Source organism: Monodon monoceros, unplaced genomic scaffold (assembly GCF_005190385.1).
Source record: "Monodon monoceros isolate NGI ecotype Baffin Bay Population unplaced genomic scaffold, NGI_Narwhal_1 Super_Scaffold_6, whole genome shotgun sequence".
Lineage (NCBI taxonomy): Eukaryota > Metazoa > Chordata > Mammalia > Artiodactyla > Monodontidae > Monodon > Monodon monoceros.
The window spans coordinates 89267379-89289182 of record NW_021703783.1 but is presented as its reverse complement, the minus strand read 5'-3'; the positions used below and the strand labels follow the sequence as shown (position 1 = coordinate 89289182).

At 51.6% G+C, this 21804-nt stretch overlaps 1 protein-coding gene across 1 annotated transcript in view; it reads left to right on the top strand.

The window, feature by feature from the left end:
* MYH9 (myosin heavy chain 9) overlaps positions 1-21804 on the top strand; it is a 93221-nt gene that overhangs the window by 20518 nt on the left and 50899 nt on the right. Inside the window, exons 2-3 of the mRNA XM_029204160.1 lie at positions 12854-13191; positions 17423-17579. Coding sequence (XP_029059993.1) covers positions 12859-13191; positions 17423-17579 — 490 coding nt within the window. The 5' untranslated portion in view covers positions 12854-12858. The remainder of the gene's footprint in view (positions 1-12853; positions 13192-17422; positions 17580-21804) is intronic.

Sequence of the window (21804 nt, the reverse complement as noted above, 5' to 3'; positions counted from 1 at the left end):
TACATTGGCAGATGGAGTCTTAACCACTGCGCCACCAGGGAAGTCCTGGAGTCGTGTTTGAATGAGGGTGTCTGGCAGGGGACAGGAGAGATGGGGCTGGAAAGGTAGTTGGAGGCACTGGTTGCGGGAATTGGTTGGGCTCTAAAGGCCATAGGGATCTTTCTCTTTAGGTGGGAAAGGTCATCATTCTGAATGGTGGATTTCTTAAATAGCAGAGCTGTTTTCAAGCTCTGCTTCCTGCCCTGATTAGTTGCTTGATTCATTCATTAAAAATGTACCTTGTGGGGCTTCCCTGGTGGCGCAGTGGTTGAGAGTCCGCCTGCCGATGCAGGGGACACGGGTTCGTGCCCCAGTCCGGGAAGATCCCACATGCCGCGGAGCGGCTGGGCCCGTGAGCCATGGCCGCTGAGCCTGTGCGTCCGGAGCCTGTGCTCCGCAACGGGAGAGGCCACAACTGTGAGAGGCCCGCGGACCGCAAAAAAAAAAAAAAATGTACCTTGTGGCTCTGAGGACAGGATGGTATCTTAGTGGAGGAGACTGGGCACTTTGGTCTCTGACACATGATGCAGGAGATCTATGCCCAAGACACTTTGGTGCCACTGGCCAGAGAGTTCCTGGGATGCTGGGTCACTTCTCACTTAGGAGGAAGTGACCGCAGTGGGCATGGACTGCCAGGGTTCTCCTTGCCTGGGTTCTCCCTGAGCTGGGCTGTTCAGAGTGGTAGCTCAGAGGGTGAAGTCTGCCTCCATTTGCCCCCCCTCGTGTGGCATGTGATCTCTTTCTCCCCAGCCTTGTCAAGGAGCTCTTTCTCCTCTCAGGTTGGAAGCCCCCTCCTGGCTGGTCCATGGTACTTTCCAGCTGCTGACTTCTCTCATTGCTTCTCTTAAACTGAGGTCAGGGAGGGTGATCTCTTTATTTCATTTATTTATTTATTTATTTGCCACCCCACCCCCACCCCCCCACCCCCCCCCCGCAGCGAGGAGGGTGATCTCTTTAAAATACAAATCCAGGGCTTCCCTGGTGGCGCAGTGGTTGAGAGTCCGCCTGCCGATGCAGGGGACACGGGTTTGTGCCCTGGTCCGCGAGATCCCACATGCCTCGGAGCTGCTGGGCCTGTGGGCCATGGCCCCTGGGCCTGTGCGTCTGGAGCCTGTTGCTCCGCAACGGGAGGGGCCACGGCGGGAGGGGCCACAGTGGTGAGAGCTCCCGCAAAAACAAACAAACAAACAAAACAAATCCAGTGATGTCACCCTCCCCCACCTCCCCTTGTCCCTAGAGTAAAGTCCACATTCCTCAACTTGGCTGATAAGATACTGGGTGAGCAGCTGTGCACCCTCCTCCTCCACCCCCAGTCTCCAGCTACTCCCTCCCACGCTCCCTGCCCCTCCCCCTATGCCTCACTAGGAGGGGGAAATCTGCATACTCAAGTCTAGTGTCACTTTTGATGGCCTGGGTTCCTTGGGTGCAGGTCCTGTATCTCGGCATTCCCTGGGGAACTCAGGAGTCCTGGGAAGCCCCTCCAGATGGCCTCTGAGGAGGGAAGGGTGAAGGGGATGGGATCTGGGGCTCTGGTGCTAAATTCCTCTCTGGCCTGTCTCTGGTCTGGTTTTCTTATCTGCTAAGCATCAATACAGGCTTGGGTTGGAATACCGCTAATGGAAACAAGTCCCAGCTTCTTCTGTAAGCAAACAACATTCCTGAGGTGGGGAGGGGAGGGGCCCATCCGCCATTCTCCCATGCCTCAGCAGCTTCTGGGCTCTAGGCAGCTGGGGGGCCCCTCCCCCCTTCATAGCCTGGGGAGAGTGAGCACCTCGGGGTGGGGGCTGCTGTGAGGTTGGCCCTGGGCGGCTCAGTGGCTGAACAGCCCCCGTGCTTATGCAGGAAGGCTTCTGTGTCTATTATCTTGTTTGAGCCTGACAGCAGCTGCCCAGCAAGGGTCACCCAGCTGGTCAGTGCCAAGCCAGACTCAACCCCTGCTCCTCCGCCACAGGCCTCCTGCACACATCCCACCAGACCAGCATTTCCCAGGCCAGCATCAAGAAATATTTTTCCTGAAGGATATTCCTGGGCGTTAAGCCTGAGTGGGCAAAATGAAGTGGGTTTCCTTACTGCAGGCTTCTCAGAACCTTTTGTGTGCATCGCGGCTCAGCAGGAGGGCCATGGGATGCAGCATTTCCAACCTTCCTTGGCCAGAAAACCCTCTCCCCTCGGGCAAATCACTTAGGAGGCTAAGGTGGCTAAGAGTCAGGGGATTGTACCACCTTGTTCTCTGTGGAGTAGCGTAACCTGGAGAAAGAGTCACCAAGCTTCTGGAAGGTTTTTTCGTAAGTCCCAGGTATCATTCCAGGAAGGGTTAGGATTAATCAGGTCAGGAGGACAAGACAGAGGAGTTGGGAGGCAGTTCCTAGTAAATGTCGGATTCTTTGCTGGGAAGTTGAGTTACAACTCCTCCAATGGTTGACGGTCCATACTTTTTTCTCTTTCTAAAGCTAGGAAATTGAGGTGTTCCCAGCTTGAAGATCACAGGAATCCTGAGCTGGGGATCAAACCCAGGGCCGTCCGACTCCAAATTCGTGCCCATTCCATTCCTTTCCATCATGGTGCATTACAAACATTTTATCTTGGGATCTGCAGAGTCGGTGCCCCACGAGGCAGTGGTTTCTCCAAGTCCTGTCTGTCTCTTTGTTCTGAATTGATACCAGAGAACGTGCCTGTGGCACTTGCTCAGCAGATGCAGACCAAGGACAGGAGAGGCAGGAAGCATGGCCCAGGGCTTTTCCTGGCTCCCAGTGAAGGCAGAGGCCACACCACCCCAGCTGAGGTCCTTTCTGCTATGTCTGGTGGTAGATGGTAGGCACCTCCATCTTGGTTAATCAGGGGGCGCTAGACGGTTCCAGAAAACTGAGATGGTTTATTCAACCTTAAGCAGAGCTTCTTGGGGTCCAGTAAGTTATCTTTAGTACTATTTCTCTTTGTGGGTTGAAAGCCCCAATATGCTTTCTTTCCCTTTTTGCTTGGGGGATATAAAAATTAGTCCACAAATGGCTCGGGTTTTGTAACAAAGAGGACAGATAAAGTGGCTACGACCCTGGTGTGTGCTTTCAGCTCTGCTCTCCCTGTCAGTTCAGCTCTTGTACTCTCTGGCCTCTTTGCATAGCGCTTCGAAAACTTTCCCCGTTACTCCTCCTGCCTCCTCTTCGTCTTGTTCCTTATTCATTCATTCAGGAAACTTTAACTGAGCACCTGCTCCAAGTCGGACATTGCCCTAGACGTTTGAAGATGAATGAGAGCTGGTCCCTGTCCTCAGATAAAACTGCACATCATGACAATCCAGCTGCTGGGTTACTGCAGTGGATACAGGACAGAGCCCAGAGGGGAGGGACGTGAGGGAAGTCTTTTCACAGCTATCAGAGGACCGAGTGTGGAGCTATTTGAGAGAGGGTTCCTGGTGCAGAGGACACCTCTTCTTCGAAGGCCCGGAGGCGTAAGCAGAGTGGGATGTGAAGGAATTGTTTATGAGGATCTGGGAAAGGCTTAAGCTGCACCACAAAGGGAGGGCAGGGGGAAAGGAAGGGCTAGGAGCACAGAGGAGATCGATGGGTAGGGTCACAAGGGCCTACTCACCGTGCAAAGATGATTTTATTTTATTTTGGGGAAGTTGCAGAGCCCTTGCACTGTTGGATGGGCTGGGAATATCAATAAAATAGGAAGTAGCATGCCTAGAAATGGAGCTGCTGAGTCATTCTGAAGGCAGTGAGGAGGCTGGATTTGAAGGAGGTGGAAGATGCAGGGCTTCGAAGAAGAGCCAGCAAGGAGCAGCTGTAACAGCCCAGAAAGGACTGGAGGCGGGCCTGGTATGGAAGGGGTGCTGGCCATGAGGTTGGTGGAGGGCTTGCTAATCCACCGGGGAGGAATTTACAGTGACTGTCTTGGGTGACCAGAAGGACAGTGTCTTAGCTGGAGATGGAGACCTAGAAGAGAGTGCAGGTCTGGGGAGAGGAGGGTGGGGGGAGTTCAGGTGTGATGATGCTTGTGGGTCCACCAGGTGGAGACGTCCCTCTGGTAGGTGGGAAACATTCACCTGGGTATCATCCCTGGAACTAATCCTTTTTCTTTTTATCTTTTTTTTTTTTTTTTTTAATTTTTGGCCATGGGTTTCCGTGGTGGCGCAGTGGTTGAGAGTCCGCCTGCCGACGCAGGGGACACGGGTTCGTCCCCCGGTCCGGGAAGATCCCACATGCCGTGGAGCGGCTGGGCCCGTGAGCCATGGCCGCTGAGCCTGCGCGTCCGGAGCCTGTGCTCCGCAACGGGAGAGGCCACAGCAGTGAGAGGCCCGCGTACCGCAAAAAAAAAAAAAAAAAATTTTGGCCGTGCTGCTCGCCTTGTAGGATCTTAGTTCCCTGACCAGGGATGGAACCCGTGCCCTCGGCAATGAGAGTGCAGAGTCCTAACTACTGAACTGCCAGGGAATTCCCTCCCTGGGACTAATTCTGATTTGCCAAAACCATCCCGTAAATAGCATCTGATGGATTTCCCAGGACTATGGGGTGAGCTGGCCCAGCCATGGACGCGCTCCCCCCTGCCCTGCCCGCAATGTGGCTGCTTTCTGTCTTCCGTTAATCAGGGACTCTTTTTTTTTTTAATTAATTAATTAATTTATTTTGGTCTTTGCTGCTGCACGCGGGCCTTCTCTAGTTGTAGCAAGCGGGGGCTACTCTTCGTTGCGGTGCACGGACCTCACATTGCGCTGGCTTCTCTTATTGTGGAGCACGGGCTCTAGGTGTGCGGGCTTCAGTAGTTGCAGCACGTGGGCTCAGTAGTTGTGGCACACGGGCTTAGTTGCTCCTCGGCATGTGGGATCTTCCCAGACCAGGGATCAAACCCACGTCTCCTGCATTGGCAGGCGGATTCTTAACCACTGCGCCACCAGGGAAGCCCGTCACCGGGGTCTCTTGATGCTGGTGAACTTTGCTTATGAATCACTGCCTGAGCTGCTGTGTTGGAGGCTCGGAGGGAGATTCATGTCCTGTGTGGGGAAGTACATCAGCCTCCTTTGCCTGATTTATTTTTTTTAACTGGGCATTTAGGAATCTTTAAAGTACAGTCCAGTAGTGGTCATATCCCTTAAAATACAGTGTATTACAAGGGACAGTCCTTCCTCGGTGACAGCACCATCCATGATGGTCACTGTTTGGGTCCTGGGAATGATTTTGCTCTGAGGACTTCTGTTTTAAGGAGAGCTAGCTTGTGCCCTTGAGAGTTGGGAGAGGATTTACTAAGGAGAGGTCTGGGTCCCTGATGCAATATTTGTTCATACTAATCCCTTAAATCAGTTGTTCTCAACTGGGTGCATTTCCCCCCACTCCCCACCTTTGGCAATGTCTGAAGACAATCTTGGTTGTCAAAACTGGGGACCAAGTGCCCCTGTCATCCAGTGGGTAGAGGTCAGAGATGCTGCTAAACATCTTCCAATGCACAGGACAGGCCCCACAGCAAAGAATTATCTGGTCCCCAGTGTTCATAGTGCTGAGGCCGAGAAACCTTGGCTTAACTGATCACATAATTTCGTAGTTTATGAAAAACTATACCTTCTCCCTTGGCCTGGAATACTTTTTGATCATCTTTCTCCTCCCCCATCAGTATTCTACCCATCTTCCGGGACCCAGCTTAAATGTCATCTCCTCCATGAAACTCTGCCTTGAGTTTCCAAGTTTTCCATTGAATCACCCCTTTCTCTGTTCCTACAAGCAAGTTGCTTGTTCCTCTGTTTTCCTTCACGGAGTCTTGATCCGTGGTTGGTGGAATCTGTGGATTTGAAGGGCCAGCAGTACTTCTTCTTCATCCATACAGCCAACCTATCTGTTGGGCCCCCACCATATCTGGTGCTGGGTGCAGCTGTGAAAGGGAGAGGAAACCAAGGAGCTTGCTTTCTGTCCACTCTGTACTCTATATAAAGTCCCAAATTGGCACTGTCACTAGTGGTATGTGTCTATCCTGTCATCTCACTACATTACAAGCTCCTTGGGTCCTCTGCACCTTTGTCACAGTATTTTTGCACGTAGAGCAGAGCCTCAGTATGTATTAGTTGATTGAATAAGTAAATCTTATGAGTTTGAAAATTTCTATACTACTTCAGCAGGTGCTTTCACAGGCTCTTTTTTTTTATTAAAAATTTTAATTTTTATTTTATTTATTTATTTTTTGGCTGTGTTGGGTCTTCGTTGCTGCACGTGGTTGCAGTACGATGGGGTGAGCTGGCCCAGCCATGGACGCGCTCCCCCCTGCCCTGCCCTCAGCGTGGCTGCTTTCTGTCTTCCATTAATCACCTGGGCCTTTTTGTTTTTTAAAATTAATTAATTAATTAATTTTGGTCTTTGCTGCTGCGTGCGGGCTTTCTCTAGTTGTAGCAAGCGGGGGTTACTCTTCGTTGCAGTGCACAGGCTTCTCATTGCGGTGACTTCTCTGTGTTGCCGAGCATGGGCCCAAAGCACGTGGACTTAAGTAGTTACGGCACACGGGCTTAGTAGTTGTGGCTTGTGGTCTCTAGAGCACAGGCTCAGTAGTTGCGGCACACGGGCTTAGTTGCTCCGCGGCATGTGGGATCTTCCCAGACCAGGGATCGAACCTGTGTCCCCTGCGTTGGCAGGCAGATTCTTATCTACTGCGCCACCAGGGAAGCCCAGCTCTTTTTTTTTTAACTTTTTATTTATATTGGAGTATAGTTGATTAACAATGTTGTGTTAGTTTCAGGTGTACAGCAAAGTGATTCAGTTATACATATACATGTATCTATTCTTTTTCAAATTCTTTTCCTTAACAATGGAACTCAGGCACCTCGATAGTTTAATCTCACTCAAAAGCAATGACTATAAGGAGAAAGAGAAGGGGCCTTTTTACCTGTGCTCTCTGGGATGGGGGTGGGGATTAAAAAAAAAAATTAAAGGGGCCTGCTTGCGTACATCAGTGACTAAGCTGGAACAGGGCTCTGCTGTCTGGGTTGAGGCAGCCTCTGTCTCTGAACTGGAACCTTGGCTCAGAGAACTTGAATGGCTCCCCCAAGGTCACGGCCCTCACCTTACTTTTTAGCTCCGCCGATTTAAGGTGGAAATGTGAAGAGTCCCTTGTACAAACCAGCACAAGGGGATGGGGTTTGCAGCCTCGAGCTGGCATAATTAGAGCTGGCATAATTAATGTCCGTTTCGCTGGTTTGCTTCCCCAGCGGGGTTCTAGGGTTGTGTTCTCCCCATGGCCGCGGAGAGCTCGCGGGAAGGCAGTCTTATGTGGAAACTGAGCAGGGCCTTGCAGCCCAGTGGCTCTGAGTTTGAACCTGGCTTTTGTGACTTGTCTGAGCCTCATTTCCCCCACCTGTTGTATGAATATGATGACATACCCCTTATTAAATGATTGTGAGGACTGAGTGAGAAAATGGAGAGCTTAGTAGCAGGCTCTCATTACTTTAAGATGAGTTAAGATGGTAGCTTTAAGATGAGTTGTGATGACTTTGAAAGCTCCAAGCCTAGAAGTTGGCCCGTGGAAGGCTACATAAATCCTACCATCTAGGAATGGAAAAGCTCACAGTGTCTGGACCACTGATTTGTCCTAGTACAATAAATTATATCTTTAAGGGGCTCGCAGATTCTTTTCCAAACAAGCACACAAGCAAGTACAAAGAGAACCAACCAAGGGGAGGGAGGGAAGGAAGGAGGGAGGGAGAGGGAGAGGATTCCTTCGGAAAACAGGAAGGAGTAGAAGATCCAAATGGATCTTTGGGGGGGAAGGGGAGAAGGCAAATAATCGAGGAATGACATTCTGTGTTAAAAGCAGAGGTTTTTGGTCAACCTATCTACTTTCAGTTTCATCATTTCCTGAGAATCCTAATTTAGCCTCTGGTTGTGTCCTCTCGATTATGGCCTAAAAAGGCAACTACTTGGGTTTCTTGGAGTTGGACTGGCACCCACAGGAAGCCGGCATGGAAAGGGCTGGCTTTAGCCTGATCTGATCTCCAATGGGCCAGAGCCGCCTCCTTTCTCCTTAACCCGTTGCTGGCCTGCTGAGTCCCACAACTTCCCAGGACTTCTGAGGTTCCCTAATCTGAGCCACGAGCTCTTTCCTGCAGACAGTTTTCTTAGTGCTGGTGTCGTTGCTGCCACGTGGGTACCCTGCTCAAGCGGCCGTGCACACCAGTGTACCCTCGGGGGCCATAAAAACACCCGGACAGATGTTCCTTTGCTCCCATAACTCCACTTGACAACTTATGTCAAGGTGGTCCATTAGATAAGAGGAAAAGAGCTAGTAAGCGGTATTTTTTTTTTAAATCACTTTGGAATATCATGCAGCCATTAAAAGTGATCACTAACGAGGCTTTGGGTCAGGGGTCCTGGGTTCGAGTCCTCCTCCCCCCCAGCTGTGTCAACAACAGGTTACTTTCCTCTCAGAGCCTCTGCATTGCCCCCTGTAACAATGAAGCATTGGGATAAAAACCATCAAGAAGCAGACTATGGCCCTGTGGGGAAGTGGTCAGAGTGAGGAGGGAAAATACAAAATGTGAAACTCCCTGCCTGCGATAGTTACAAATCAAGTGTTTCTATGAGCCAGGACTAGAAGGGACCATTAAAAAAAAAGAGGGAAAACTAATTTTTGTGGGGAGAGTGTCAGGAATTTGGTGGTGCGTCTTTTTCTTTCATCTTGTAAACTGTTCTATTACACGCAGTTTTTAAAAAATTTCAGAGGCCGTTTAGCATGTTTCCAAGACAGGGCGGGGAGAAGTGGCGGGTGCTGGCTGCCGCAATCAGGCAGTCGCCTCCCTGGTGTCCTTTTTATAAAGCCCCTTCCTTCATTGCTCACAGCTCTGGACGGTGGCGGCTTGCTCCACCTGCATCCTTAGAGGTGAGAGTTAACCTGTGTGCTGGCTTCCCCGCCAGGCACACAAGAGTCAGCAGCCACTGGGGCCCAGGAGCCTCTACCTGACACAGGTGGAAACAGGAGCTCAGCTGCAGCCCTGTGGCCCCCAAATCCTTGAATGTGGATGTTCCTGTCCAGGCCTGGTGAGAAGGCTCTTGAATAGAAACTCCATTGTTTATCGTGACCTCTGCAGCTCTCCCCACCGGTCTAGCCCCATGTATTGATCTGGGCACTGCTGCTAACCCACATCATTCCGGCAGAGTCGCTGAAACCAAACGGCTCTGTCCTTGGCCTGGTCAAGCAGCCGTGTTTAATGAAAAGTCCTGCTCAGAGAGAGGTGCTGAGGCCAGTGGGGACTCCTCAAGCCCACTGTCCAGGGGTGGCTTGGCCTTGCTGGAGGCAGAGGGCTGCAGCCCGATTCAGCTCTGAGGGGGCGGGGTGTACCCCTCCCTCTTATAGGAAGTATGGCTTGGCCTGCAAATCTCAGATAGCTATCAGAGGTAGACAGTGCTGGCCTGTACCTGCCCCCTGCCCCCCCCACTGAGGCCTGAAGGTAGGGTAGAACCAGGAGCTGAAGGCGGGGGGTTGGGTGGAGTCTTCCCCTGCTACCTGCTGCAATGTTCATGGCCTCCAGTGCAGGCTCACTGATGAAAGGGCCTGGCAAGGCCCTTACCCCAGATTCCCAGGGTAGGCCAAAGGCCAAACGCCCAGGGCCTGCAACCTGGAGGCAGCCCGTATACTCTTTGCTCTAGGTTCCCCCAGGGTTGGAGTTGCTGGGGTGAACTGGAGTTTGATGAGGGCCAGAAGTCGTTCTGCCATCACTGAGGGATCACTCACTGTTGACGGTCTCAGGCCGAGGGAGTGAGAATGTTGGATTTCACCCTGCTCTGCTTTTTTTTTTTGTGGTACGCGGGCCTCTCACTGTTGTGGCCTCTCCCGTTGCGGAGCACAGGCTCCGGACGCGCAGGCCCAGCGGCCATGGCTTGCAGACCCAGCCGCTCGGCGGCATGTGGGACCTTCCCAGACCGGGGCACGAACCCGCGTCCCCTGCATCGGCAGGCGGACTCTCAACCACTGCACCACCAGGGAAGCCCTGCTCTGCTTTTTGACAGACCACGTGGTCCATACGAGGAAGGCTCATTCTCGGCCTCCCTGGCTGCCTGATAATGCCCAGTAAACGTCTGCTGAATGTTGTGGGACGCGTTCCCCGTACCGCCCGTGCTCCCCTCAGCTTACTGACAGTTTCAGCCCAGCCCCAATGTTGGCCTGACTTCTTTTGCGAGACCCCAGGCACAAGTGTGCTGGGAAGAGGCCAGGCCTGGGGACCAGGCAGATCTGGGTTAGCCCATAACTGGGCCTGGCAACTCTGGGCAAGCGACTTGCCCTCTCTGGACTGTTTCCTCATTTGTAAACTGGGGAAAATAAGAGCTTTTTTTCCCAGGGTGACTGATGGTTAGGTGAGGTTGGGAATAAACCAAACTTGATGTTGGTAGGTAGGTACTTAATGATTGGCCCCTTCCACCCTTCTCTTGGAGTGATCTTGTAAAGGGTGCCTTCACCGGACTGGGTTGGTGGAACTCCTAACGAGCAGTGGACTTGGGGTTTTGGGGGACAGGGTTGACGTGAATCCCTTTTTGCATATCGATGGGAGATTGTCCTCTCCTTTCCGGGTTTCAAGTCTGAGGAACCAGCAGCCAGGGAGGCCCTGTGCTCAGTGATTGTTGCGAGCTCTCGAGCACGGTGGTGACGTGTTTGGGGACCCTGGGTGCTAGGACTTTGCAGAGGGCGACTGGCCCATGGTCAGATGGACGGCAGAGAGGCAGAAGACAACTGGTATTTACTCTGGCACAGAGAAGCCTTTGATTTGTTTGAACGGACTGGCCAGTGTGGAGGTGAGGACGGCTGGATTTGGGCCTGTCTGGCCTCCAGACCCACCCGGAAGATGAGGCTGGCCAGGTGGTCTGCAGCCATCCCATTCCTGCCTTGTGTGCTGCTGCCTAACTCTGGGCCCTGCCTGCTTCTTCTGGGGGTGGTCCTTGCAGGTGGATGGTGCCCCTTGGTCCCCCAAGAGGGGCTGCCAGGGCTTGCTTGTGCTGCGAATGTAAACAAAGCCCCTGGCTGAGCTTGCTGGGGAGGCTGCCAGGCTCTGCCGCTTGGATTTGCCTTCCCTTGTGGTGGGTGGGAGCTGGCAGATTTCCTAGAAAACAGCCTCTCCTGGAGTGAGTCCAGGGGAGCCCCTCAGCGTTGATCTGGAAACCATTTAATGAGCCCAGATAAGAAGGCCTGGGCAGCCCAGACTTTTGCTTTTGTTCTCTGCCTCCCAAGCCTTCAGCCTCCTTGGCATCCAAATTCCTGTTGGGATCAGGAAGCATGAAAGACTGTGAGACTCTGGGTTTGGATCTGGGGTCCTCCTGGCTTCCTGGGCCTGGGGAAGGAGCCTTGATCTCACAAGGGAAAAGCTTCCCGGTGTCATGAGCTAGTCAATGAGCTTCTGGGTTGTTCCTCTGGTGGCTGTGGGCTGGCTCTGTCCTAGACCAGGGTTTCTTTTTCTAAGTTAATTTAATTTAATTTTTAATTTTTATTTATTTTTTGGCTGCGTTGGGTCTTCGCTGCTGTGCGCAGGCTTTCCCTAGTTGCAGCAAGCAGGGGCTACTCTTTGTTGTGGTGCGCAGGCTTCTCATTGCGGTGGCTTCTCTTGTTGTGGAGCACGGACTCTAGGCAAGCAGGCTTCAGTAGTTGTGGCACGCAGGCTCAGTAGTTATGGCTCGCGGGCTCTAGAGCACAGGCTCAGTAGTTGTGGCGCACGGGCTTAGTTGCTCTGCGGCATGTGGGATCTTCCCAGACCAGGGCTCGAACCTGTGTCTCCTGTATTGGCAGGTGGATTCTTAATCACTGCGCCACCAGGGAAGTCCCTAGACCAGGGTTTCTTAATCCTGCTTTTGGTTCACTCAAAGCAGCTGTCCTCCCTGCTGATCCCAGCCTGAGCCTCTGAGCAGGAATAAGTACTGTGGTTAGACTATGGGAGACCACAGAGACCACGAGTCCTTCTTAGGTAACTCTGGACTAAACCCCTTACCTCCAGAGAGCTTCTGTTTCCTCATCTGTAAAATGGGATGATAACACGTACTTTACCCACTTTACAGAGTTGTTAGGAGGAGGATCTTCTGAGATAGTGAAGTGTGTGTGATAGTATTTCATAAACTATAAAACCACTCAGATAAGAGGGATTATTTTATCTTTCTTTTGCAAATCAGCTTCAAAAAAGGCAAACACACATGGACTTATGTTCTCCTCGCCCATAAATTATGAGCGTTGCCTTTTTACATTAGTGCCTCAGAAGGGAAGCACTCATTACTCTCCACGATGTGTCCTGGAGCCTGACTTCTTTTCTTTTCGCCTTATTTCTTGGGGCGATGGAATTAAAATCTGTTGGCAACATATTGGTGTTGTGTTTTCTTCTCTTGGTTGACTCCGTGAAATAAGGAAAAGTTTTTTAAACTGGAGCCTTCCACTCTGTGCACTTGTAGTCAGTTGCCTTTTTTGGGTTAACTAGAAATGTGTTCTTGTTGGAAGTCCTCTTAAACTGTGTGGTCACTTTCCTGCCTTAGCAGGTATAGCTTAGTGTGACTCTAATTACATCTGTCTGAGACTTATTATGCATATCATTTGGCACAATCGTTTATAGATTTGTTTGTGCATCAATCCTGGGATACATCTTACCATTAATTCCTTACAGAATCTCTGATATCAACTTGTTTTTCCAGTGATGTACATCTTTCTCCCGAAAGTAGAGGGTGAGAAAATTTTGACCAATTGTACGATCTGGTTATATATAATTTTACTTATTATAATGCTGTATAGTTTGCAAACACATGACGCGAGTGATTTCTTTGTGGCTGGTATAGTTGTAGCTAACGTTGTATCCTTTTTTTCTCCCGGTCCTGGCTCTAAGTCACCATGGCGCAGCAAGCTGCCGATAAGTATCTCTATGTGGATAAAAACTTCATCAATAACCCGCTGGCCCAGGCCGACTGGGCTGCCAAGAAGCTGGTATGGGTGCCTTCAGACAAGAGTGGCTTTGAGCCCGCCAGCCTCAAGGAAGAGATGGGTGAGGAGGCCATCGTGGAGCTGGTGGAGAACGGGAAGAAGGTGAAGGTGAACAAGGATGATATCCAGAAGATGAACCCACCCAAGTTCTCCAAGGTGGAGGACATGGCGGAGCTCACGTGCCTCAACGAAGCCTCGGTGCTGCACAACCTCAAGGAGCGCTACTACTCAGGGCTCATCTACGTAAGTGAGCGGGGCTCTGCACGGGTGGGAGGTTCCAGGGCTCATCTACATAAAGTGGGCGGGCTCTGCACGGGTGGGAGGCTCCAGGGCTCATCTACATAAAGTGGGCGGGCTCTGCACGGGAGGGAGGCTCCAGGGCTCATCTACATAAAGTGGGCGGGCTCTGCCCGGGAGGGAGGCTCCAGGGCTTATTTACATAAGTGAGTGGGGCTGTAGGCGGGAGGGAGGACCTGCCGAGGAGATACACTGACTGGTGTTAAGTGGAAAAGTCCTCCTTTATAGACCAGCTTCGCCCAGGCTTCTAATATGGCAGGTGGGAAGGATTGAGGCCCAGAGAGGGTAAGGGACTTATGCAGAGTCACACAGCCAGGTGCTGGCAGGCCTGAGACTGGAACTCAGGTTTCAGTATCTCTGTCTTTCTTGATGAAAATATTGTATGGACCAAATTAAAAGCCCCTGTCCCTCGGGGTATTAACCACTTAAATTCAGCATTAGTGACCTGCAGAAAAACAAACAGCCTTAAAGGAAGCATTGCTTGTCTGTGGAGGGGAGATGGGAGCTAAGTGCTGTTGTCTGGGAGTGGGACTCTCCCCTTGGCATCGTCAACTGCTTACGTTAGAACCACTCCGCTGGCTCTAAGAAATGGGTCCTGCTCAGCAAAGCAGAGTGATTCAGGTCATGGGAATTGGAGCCTCCAGGATCTGGTTCCAGTCTTGGCCCTTCCTGACCATTTGACGTGGCTATGTGGGGCCTCACTTCCTCATCTATGGGGAGTCGTGAAAGCATTGTAAAGCCCCAGCCAGCCCTGGGCTCGCGGAGAGCCTCGGCTCTGTAGCTGCTACCTTTTGTCATAGGTGAAGGTAGTTCCGACCCTCTGCTCGGCCTTTTATGGGTGTCACTGTTCAGCTTGGGTCCTGTTAGAGCATTGCTGAGTGTGAAACAAGTCGGTGGCCTGCACTTGCCTATCAGCTGGCTGCAAACGGAAATATTAGGAAAGTGCGTTCGATGTTAGTTGCTTCATCTCTCAGAGTGTGGGTTTTACTCTAGGCAGGCAGGGACCTGCGCCTACAACTCGCGGGCAGGACCAGAGCCTTTTCTCCAGAACTCTTCAGCTGGAGGCGTTAGGCCTTAACTCCCGTTTTTGCTTCTTTGCTGGCATCTCCCGTGCGCAGATCCTCCTGCTTCAGTCCAGCCTCCTCCTTGGCATCCTCACCAAAAGGAAGTCGATTGTCTGTGCAGTTGCCCTAATGGAGACCCCCAGCAGGTGCAGAGCTGCGGGGAGATCAGAGCCGCTCGATGGGGCTGCCTGGGCAGGGGGCGCTGCCTCATTCACAGGCCCTCTCCCTGCACACGCTGTCCCAAATTGCGACCCCGGGAGCCTTTGTGCGGTGTGTCTGCCTGGCGTTGTGGGGAGCGTGGCTAATTCTGCGCCACAGCTGCTCTGTCTGTTTCTTTGGTGGGGGGAGGCCCGGGGGCAGGGGGCAGTCGGGCACAAAGAGCTTCTGTGGCCCGTGAATGGAGCAGCTCCCTGGTGTGGCCGTGTGGGAGCAGAGCCACTTGTTCAGTGTCTGCGCCTCCACGGGCCTCCAGCAGGATGACCTCACAGTACAGCCCCTTCCTCCCACCTGAGCTGCAGTGCTCATTCCTCGGGGCTTAGTTTCATCATCCACTGATTTGATGGGATTAGCCCAGAGAACTTTGAGGTCCTCTTGAACCCCGCCATGGGACCATCTGCCCACCCAGCTGTCAGAAAGGCTTGTCCTAGTAAAACCCAGGCCCCTTCTGCCGTCACCACCAGCTGTTTCCAAACATCTGGCCCCGTGGCACGCCCTAAATGTGTGGCCACGTTGTCCTTCGCTTTCATCGGGCTGGATTTCCTAGAGTGTGGGTTTTCTCAAACCCCAGGAACAAAGCTCACTTGTTTCTGAGCTCCTGGGATGACCTCGCTGCTCCCTGGCCTGCTATCTCAGCCCCACCCGACAGTCATGGAGGGAAAACCAGAGGTTTCCCGCCGTGCTCCCGTCTTCCCATAATACCGGAGCTGCAGGTTGCCAACACCTCGTGCAGACTTCTCTGCTTCAGAGCTTTCCTGGTACCCCCTGAAGAGAGTAGTTGGAGGGAGAACAATTGACTGATTATCCCAGGAAGAAGGAAACTCAGGGCCCTACGTCCCCTCCTCTACGCAGAAGAGGCAGTCAGGCACCCTTGTTCATTTCCAAGGTCATCTGCTCTTTTGCACGGGGGCCGGCGCGTGGTTGGTGGGTCCTTCCCGAGTTCTGCTTTCAGCCTAACTTCTGCTTGAAAAGTCCGAGACCTGTAGCCCTTGGCCAGTGCTGGGAAGGGCCTCTGTGCTCCCGACTGGTTCCTGTGTGGACCCTGTCTTTGGATTCAGCCACAAGATCCCCCCTTAGTTTGGGCGAGACTGGAGTGGGCAGGGTGGAAGGGACTGGATTGACACATACCCAGCCCCTCAGATGTTGCCTGCTGTTGGATCGGGGGGCAACACTGTGGACAGTGAGGGTCGAGGCCACCTGTAGCAAGGGAAACAAAAAGATGTGAGGAGTTCGGAGAACCAAGGAGGTCTGCACTGGGGGGATTGTGGAACCTAGGTCTGCTCCCAGCTCTGCCAGGAACTGCCTCGTGGCCTTCAGCCATCACTCAATAGTCGGGGCTGCAGGTGTGAGTCATGGCTTATGGGCCTCGCTTCGCCTGGCTTCTTCTGGGCCTGTGGCCTGTTTTCCTAGGGAGAAGGTGCTTGGGTTGCTCCAGCGACCTAAAGAAAGCTGTCCCCCCACAATGAGCACCCGTCACCTGGGTGGTCTCAGGGGGTCTCGCCCAGCTATTAGGAGTCTTTTTTTTCTTGTCGGGGAGAAGGATCTTGAAAAAAAAAAATAGCGGGAAAATTATTAGAAAAAGAGGACACTGAAGAAAGGCAGAGCTGCCTAGACTGTTGCCACCAGAAACTGCTTTCCTGACCTACTCTGAGCCTCTCTCCACGGCTGTGCTGGGTGCTGTGATCCGCATAACCACTCAGTGAGGATCAACTAGTCTGCGTGTGCCCATTTTACAGATTGAGAAATGGAGGGAGGGGGAGGTTAAGAAACTTGCCCTTGCTGAGGTTTGACTCTGGGGTCTGATTTTAACCTAGTCATCTCAGACTTGGGGTATTGGGTATATTCTCGGGAGCCTCACGTGGAGTGTTGACGAATTGGGTTCCCCTTTAAGAGGAGACCTGAGTCTTGGAGAAGGCTCACAGGGGACATGAAAGTGGTCTTTAAGTTTGTGATTTTTTTAAATTAATTTATTTTTATTTTATCTTCTTTTATTTTTGGTTGCGTTGGGTCTTTGTTTCCGCGCACGGGCTTTCTCTAGCTGCGGCGAGCGGGGGCTACTCTTCGTTGCAGTGTGCAGGCTTCTCATTGCAGTGGCTTCTCTTGTTGCGGAGCACGGGCTCTAGGTGCACGGGCTTCAGTAGTTACGGCTCGCGGGCTCTAGAGCACAGGCTCAGTAGTTGTGGCGCACGGGCTTAGTTGCTCTGCGGCATGTAGGATCTTCCTGGACCAGGGCTTGAACCCGTGTCCCCTGCACTGGCAGGTGGATTCTTAACCACTGCGCCACCAGGGAAGCCCCGGTCTTTAAGTTTTCTAGAGATTTTCATGTGAGTGTCTCTGGAAGGTTCCAGGGAGAGAGGTATCTGTCAGCGATCTATTATCCCACAAAGGATCCTAGATGGTTGAGGAGTGCCATGAGTCTTTCCCAGTGCTGGGAAAGTTTAGGCTTGAATATCTCAGAGGGTCCTTAAGGGTAGAATAATTTGTATTTCCACACCGTTTGCTTGCTGCAGCCGAATCCTTTTCCCTTTGTGCATCTCTCACGATGCCAAACACATCTTTATCGTCCTTGGATCTGAGTTTCGTAACTGGACTCCTACTGTCCACGAAGCTTGCCCCAGATCTCGCCCGATGCACACGCTTGTCAACATGCACAGCTGGCAGCAGTGTTGCAGTCGAGGGAGGCTCCCCTCAACTTAAAGAGCAGAGATGGTGCTGGTGCCCCAGCGCCTCGGCAGGTCTGCCGGAGTGGGGCCCGGAGAACCAGGGGCTCCAGGGGGGGCTTTCACATCAGGCTGACTCGGGGTCCTTAGAGGCAGCAGGCATCTTGCCACAAAGTGTGCACGACGTTGAGAATCAGACTTGCTAACCCATTCCTGTTTGCCGCTCTTTTCTTTCAGACCTACTCAGGCCTGTTCTGTGTGGTCATCAACCCTTATAAGAACCTGCCCATCTACTCCGAAGAGATCGTGGAAATGTATAAGGGCAAGAAGAGGCATGAGATGCCTCCCCACATCTACGCCATCACAGACACAGCCTACAGGAGTATGATGCAAGGTGAGTGCCGTGGCCTTCCCAGGGGCTGAGTCTTTACCTCTAGCCTTGTTGGCACCTTTGCAGGTGCTCCTTCACGGTGATCTTGTGGCTGCATTGGTGTTGATGGCACTGGTGAGGGGGCCGTGCATTGTGGAGGTCTGTAAGCCGTTGCGTGAGAGTCAAGACCAGTGGCTATCAAAGGAGATGTTTGTATGTTGATAGAATGTTCAAGAAGCTTTAAGAAATGCATTTCCTAATTATTTTCCCAATTTCTCATTCTTGTCAGGAGCTCCTGTGCCAGTCCTCTGACTTCCAGGTCCCCTCTTCCACCAGTTACTTCCTTTCCTTCATTCTTTTCACCTCTTCTCTTCTACACAGTTTGGAAACATGCTTGAGTTTTCACATCTTTAAAAAAAAAACACACAAAGTCTCTCCTGGATTCTGTGCCCTACTGTAGGTTGTCTCTGCTCTCTCTCCGCCGTCATAGTGGAGCTTTTTAGAGGAAGTATCCGTGCTTAGCACCTCTGTTCAACACTTCTCAGCCACACTCCTTGCCCTGCACGTCATGCCCCCCATTCTGTCTGACAAAGGCCACCTCCCTTCTGTGGAGCTCTGAGCTCTTATCTTACTTAACCTCTCCCAGGATTGGACAGTCTTACCCACTTCCTTTTGAAAGCCCTTCCTTCCTGTGACTCTCTGGTTCCCCTAATCTCTGCCTTGCCCATCTGCATGCTTCTCCCCCGTTACACCTGGTGCTTCTCAAGGTCTCGTCCTCTGGGCCGTGGCCCATCCACTCGAGTGGTTTTGCCATCACTTTCCAGCTGAGGACCGGCTCTGTTAGCTGATTGCTGCCAGCCACTTGCTCCCGGCTGCCATTTATTTCTCCATCCACCCAGTCACCCAAGCCTGGAACCTGGCTCATCTTAACACTGTCCCCTTTCTCTCTCACCCCTTTTTCCAAGCCAGTCAGCGCTCTCTATAGATTTTATCTCTTTTAACATTTCTGACCTCCTTCCCCCTCTTGTCTCTGTGGCCCTGGCCTTAGTTCAGGCCTCTACAATTTTTTGCCTGTACTATTGCTGTGCCTCTTAACCTTTGCTCTTAATAGAGCCCTCTCTCTGTGCGTCTATCAGAGAGTCGTCCTTCTGGAATGCAAATCTGATCAAACCCCTGATGTGAACTCTTGAAAAGTCTCCTCAATTGCCCCAGAGATAACCCTTAAACCCTCCAGCAGCATACGGTGCCCTTTGTAATTGGCCTGCTGCCTACCTCTCCAACTTGCTGGCTACATGGAACTCCTTGCATTTCTCCAGTAGGCCTCTCTGCTTGAAGCCACCATGCCTGTTCCATCTGCCCCACAATACCTGGCAAGTCTCTAGTCTTTTGTTAAAGACACAACTGAAGCATTACTGCCAGCCTGGGAGGATGTCTGGGCTAGCCCTAGTAATACTTTGACTTAGGTGTGGACTGGGCCCAGGTTGCCTTTATATTCTCAGAGCTTAGTCAACTACCTAGCACAGGGCTATGTTCTCATATCTTGTATGGATAGTGGTTTTTCATGTCCTATTACATGGGCATCGTTTTTTGTTTTTTTTTTTCTTTAAACTTTGTAGTCAATCTAGGCTGTGGTGGTGATGAGTCTTATCGTATTAACAACTTTGTCCCTGGTTTAGTGGTTTAAAATGGCAACATGTGGGTCTGTCTTGTACCATCCACATAGTGCTGTGGAAGGTGTTTCATTGCCAAGCTTGGTGAATTATGTAGGTTGTACACGTTTGGCCTACCCTTTGGCTCATGTTCACATCTATCAGAATTCGTTGAAGAAGCCAGCCCTTTAGTTTTAAAGTAGGATGTCTGTTTCAGAGTGCTAACTAGAACAGTCTGGTAGGAGAACATTCTGTGGGATTCCGGAAGAGCCTGAGTCTGTCTCTAGAGGTTATGAGTCAGTTTTCTCCTTGCTCTCATAATTGGCCTCATGCAGGAAGTGCACCCTGGAGTATTCTTGAGCTCCGCACGACTGAGTTAGGGCATGTTCCCACACTTGGATCCCAGACCTGAAAGGTTTTCTAGCAAGTGGGATTTTTCACTTCTTGCCAAGCCATTATGATAAGAATAATGTAGTGATGTACAGCATGGTGCCAGGAGTCGGAGTCTCTGGAACTGAACTGCCAGCCTTTTTTCTGACAATCTGTGGGACTTCTTCCCAAAGAGATTTCGCCCAATTATTGTGTGTTCAACAACCACAAAGAATTTTGAGGGGCAAAAGTCAGCGCTATAGGTTGGATATAATTGGGGGAAAAAAAAAAGGGGGAGCTTGCAGAGGACTGGAGCTTTCCTTTGTGTTGATCAGGAAGTCTTGGCCATAATGGAATGGCCTTGATGGGAACTGAGGAGCCACCCCAAATTATGAGGGTGAATGGGTGGGTGTTTTCATCTTTTGGACATCTGTAGGCACAGGAAACCTAAGGTCTTGTTGCTTTTTAAAAATTATCTGTGTGGGTGCTGGGTCCGTGTACTTTCTAAACCTCAATCTGAGAAGTTTTTGCCCATTTCTGCTTCATGTTAGACTCGGTGCAGCTCTTCAGCCCCCATGTTGACCGAGGACGTTTCCAAGTTCCCTCTTGTCGCACACAGTTGACCCGCAAAGCAATCAGCAACAGATTTCTTGTTCTTGGGACAGGGAGGAAGTTAATTAACAGAAGTTGCCCCTGTTAGGACAAGATGGTTCACCAGTAAAGGAAGTTCTCGAGCGGAGCCTTTGGTGCCTGCCCTGAGTCAGGTATGGACAGTGGAGCCTTGGGGTCTGCAGGCTGTTAGAATCAGTGCCTCTCTTTTGGAGAGCGTGTCTTACTTATTAGCACATGCTGCCCCTCTGGCTTGGGGGAACACAGGTCTGTTCTCTGACACTTACATCCTAAAAGCCACAGCCAGACAGTTCCTTTTCTGCTTTTTCTTTAAACAGGAACTAGAAAAAGATTTCCTCCCTGAGCTGGCTGTGGCTTATGACATACTAGCATTTATTCTGCCAAATAGGGGAGTTGGTGGCTTTGTCTGGAGACTTTTATGAGATGAGCTCTTTGACTTCTAGGGACCTCCCTCCGTCTTTCATCTCTTAAATGCTCTGGTTTGCCTGTAAGTCCTGATTTATGCCTGCTGTCTTGCAGTTAGTATTAACACTGCCCTCTCTCACTTTCAGAAGCGCTCCCGTTTGGATGATGAATTATATGGTTACTTTACCTGTTTGTCGGACGAAGCCAGGGTTTCTCAAACTTGGCACCATTGACGGTTTGGGGCTGGATATCCATTCTCTGTTTTTTTTTTGGGGGGGGGGGGAGTTTGTCCCGAGCATTACGGGATGCTTCACAGCATCCGGGCCTCTACTCACTCGATGCCAGCAGCACCCTCCCTCTGCAGTTGTGACAACCAAAAAGGCCCCTAGGCATTGTTACCAAATGTTCCCTGGGGGGCAAAATTGTCCCCACTGCAGAACCCCTGGACTAAGCATTGCAGATTGGTTTTATTCTAAGTGTCAGCTCCCATCAGTAGTGCCTTGCCTAACCCTGTGTTGACAAAGGATCTGAGACTCAGTGCCAAGGAATGCTGGGATGGATTAGTGCTGTCTGCCGTGGGCACAGGTTGGGGCATGGCAGTATATGGTAGCCTGGATTAGGCCATGGAGGTAGGAGATTGGAAAGTGCCAGAATACTAAGAGGCGGAGTACATTACTCTGGCACTGGAGGCGATGGCAGTCCAGGTGGAGAGACAGACATGTTTGTACACAGGGATCTGTGGCCAAAGCTGTCTAACAGGACGAGTTGCCACCTCCACCTGGTGCCAGCGTGACTGTGGCAGGTGTCGGCTGTCCTGGGAATTCAGAGGAAGGTGTGGCCGCCGAGGCCTAGGGTGGTCGGAATGGCACCCTGGAGGTCGGCTCCTGTGGAAAGCCTGGCAGGTATATGTCAGTAAATGGTTGCAGCACGGCCCAGACGTGCCGGCCCAGTCTTGTTTGTTTTAACCCTCAGCCTTGGGTTTAATTAAAGTTGCGGTGACCTGGTACGTTCACCCTCCCAACCCTGGCTTTCCCGTTTGGTTAATTTGTTGTCCTGGGCATTACTGGGTCTTCCTACCTTGTGGTTGAACCGTTCCTCAGGATTCTGTAAAGCGCGGAAGGCCGGGAAAATGAGAGAGCGGGAGGCAGACGTCTGCCCTGCGGGGACAGGGTACCCAGGGCTGCCCGGGGAATTCG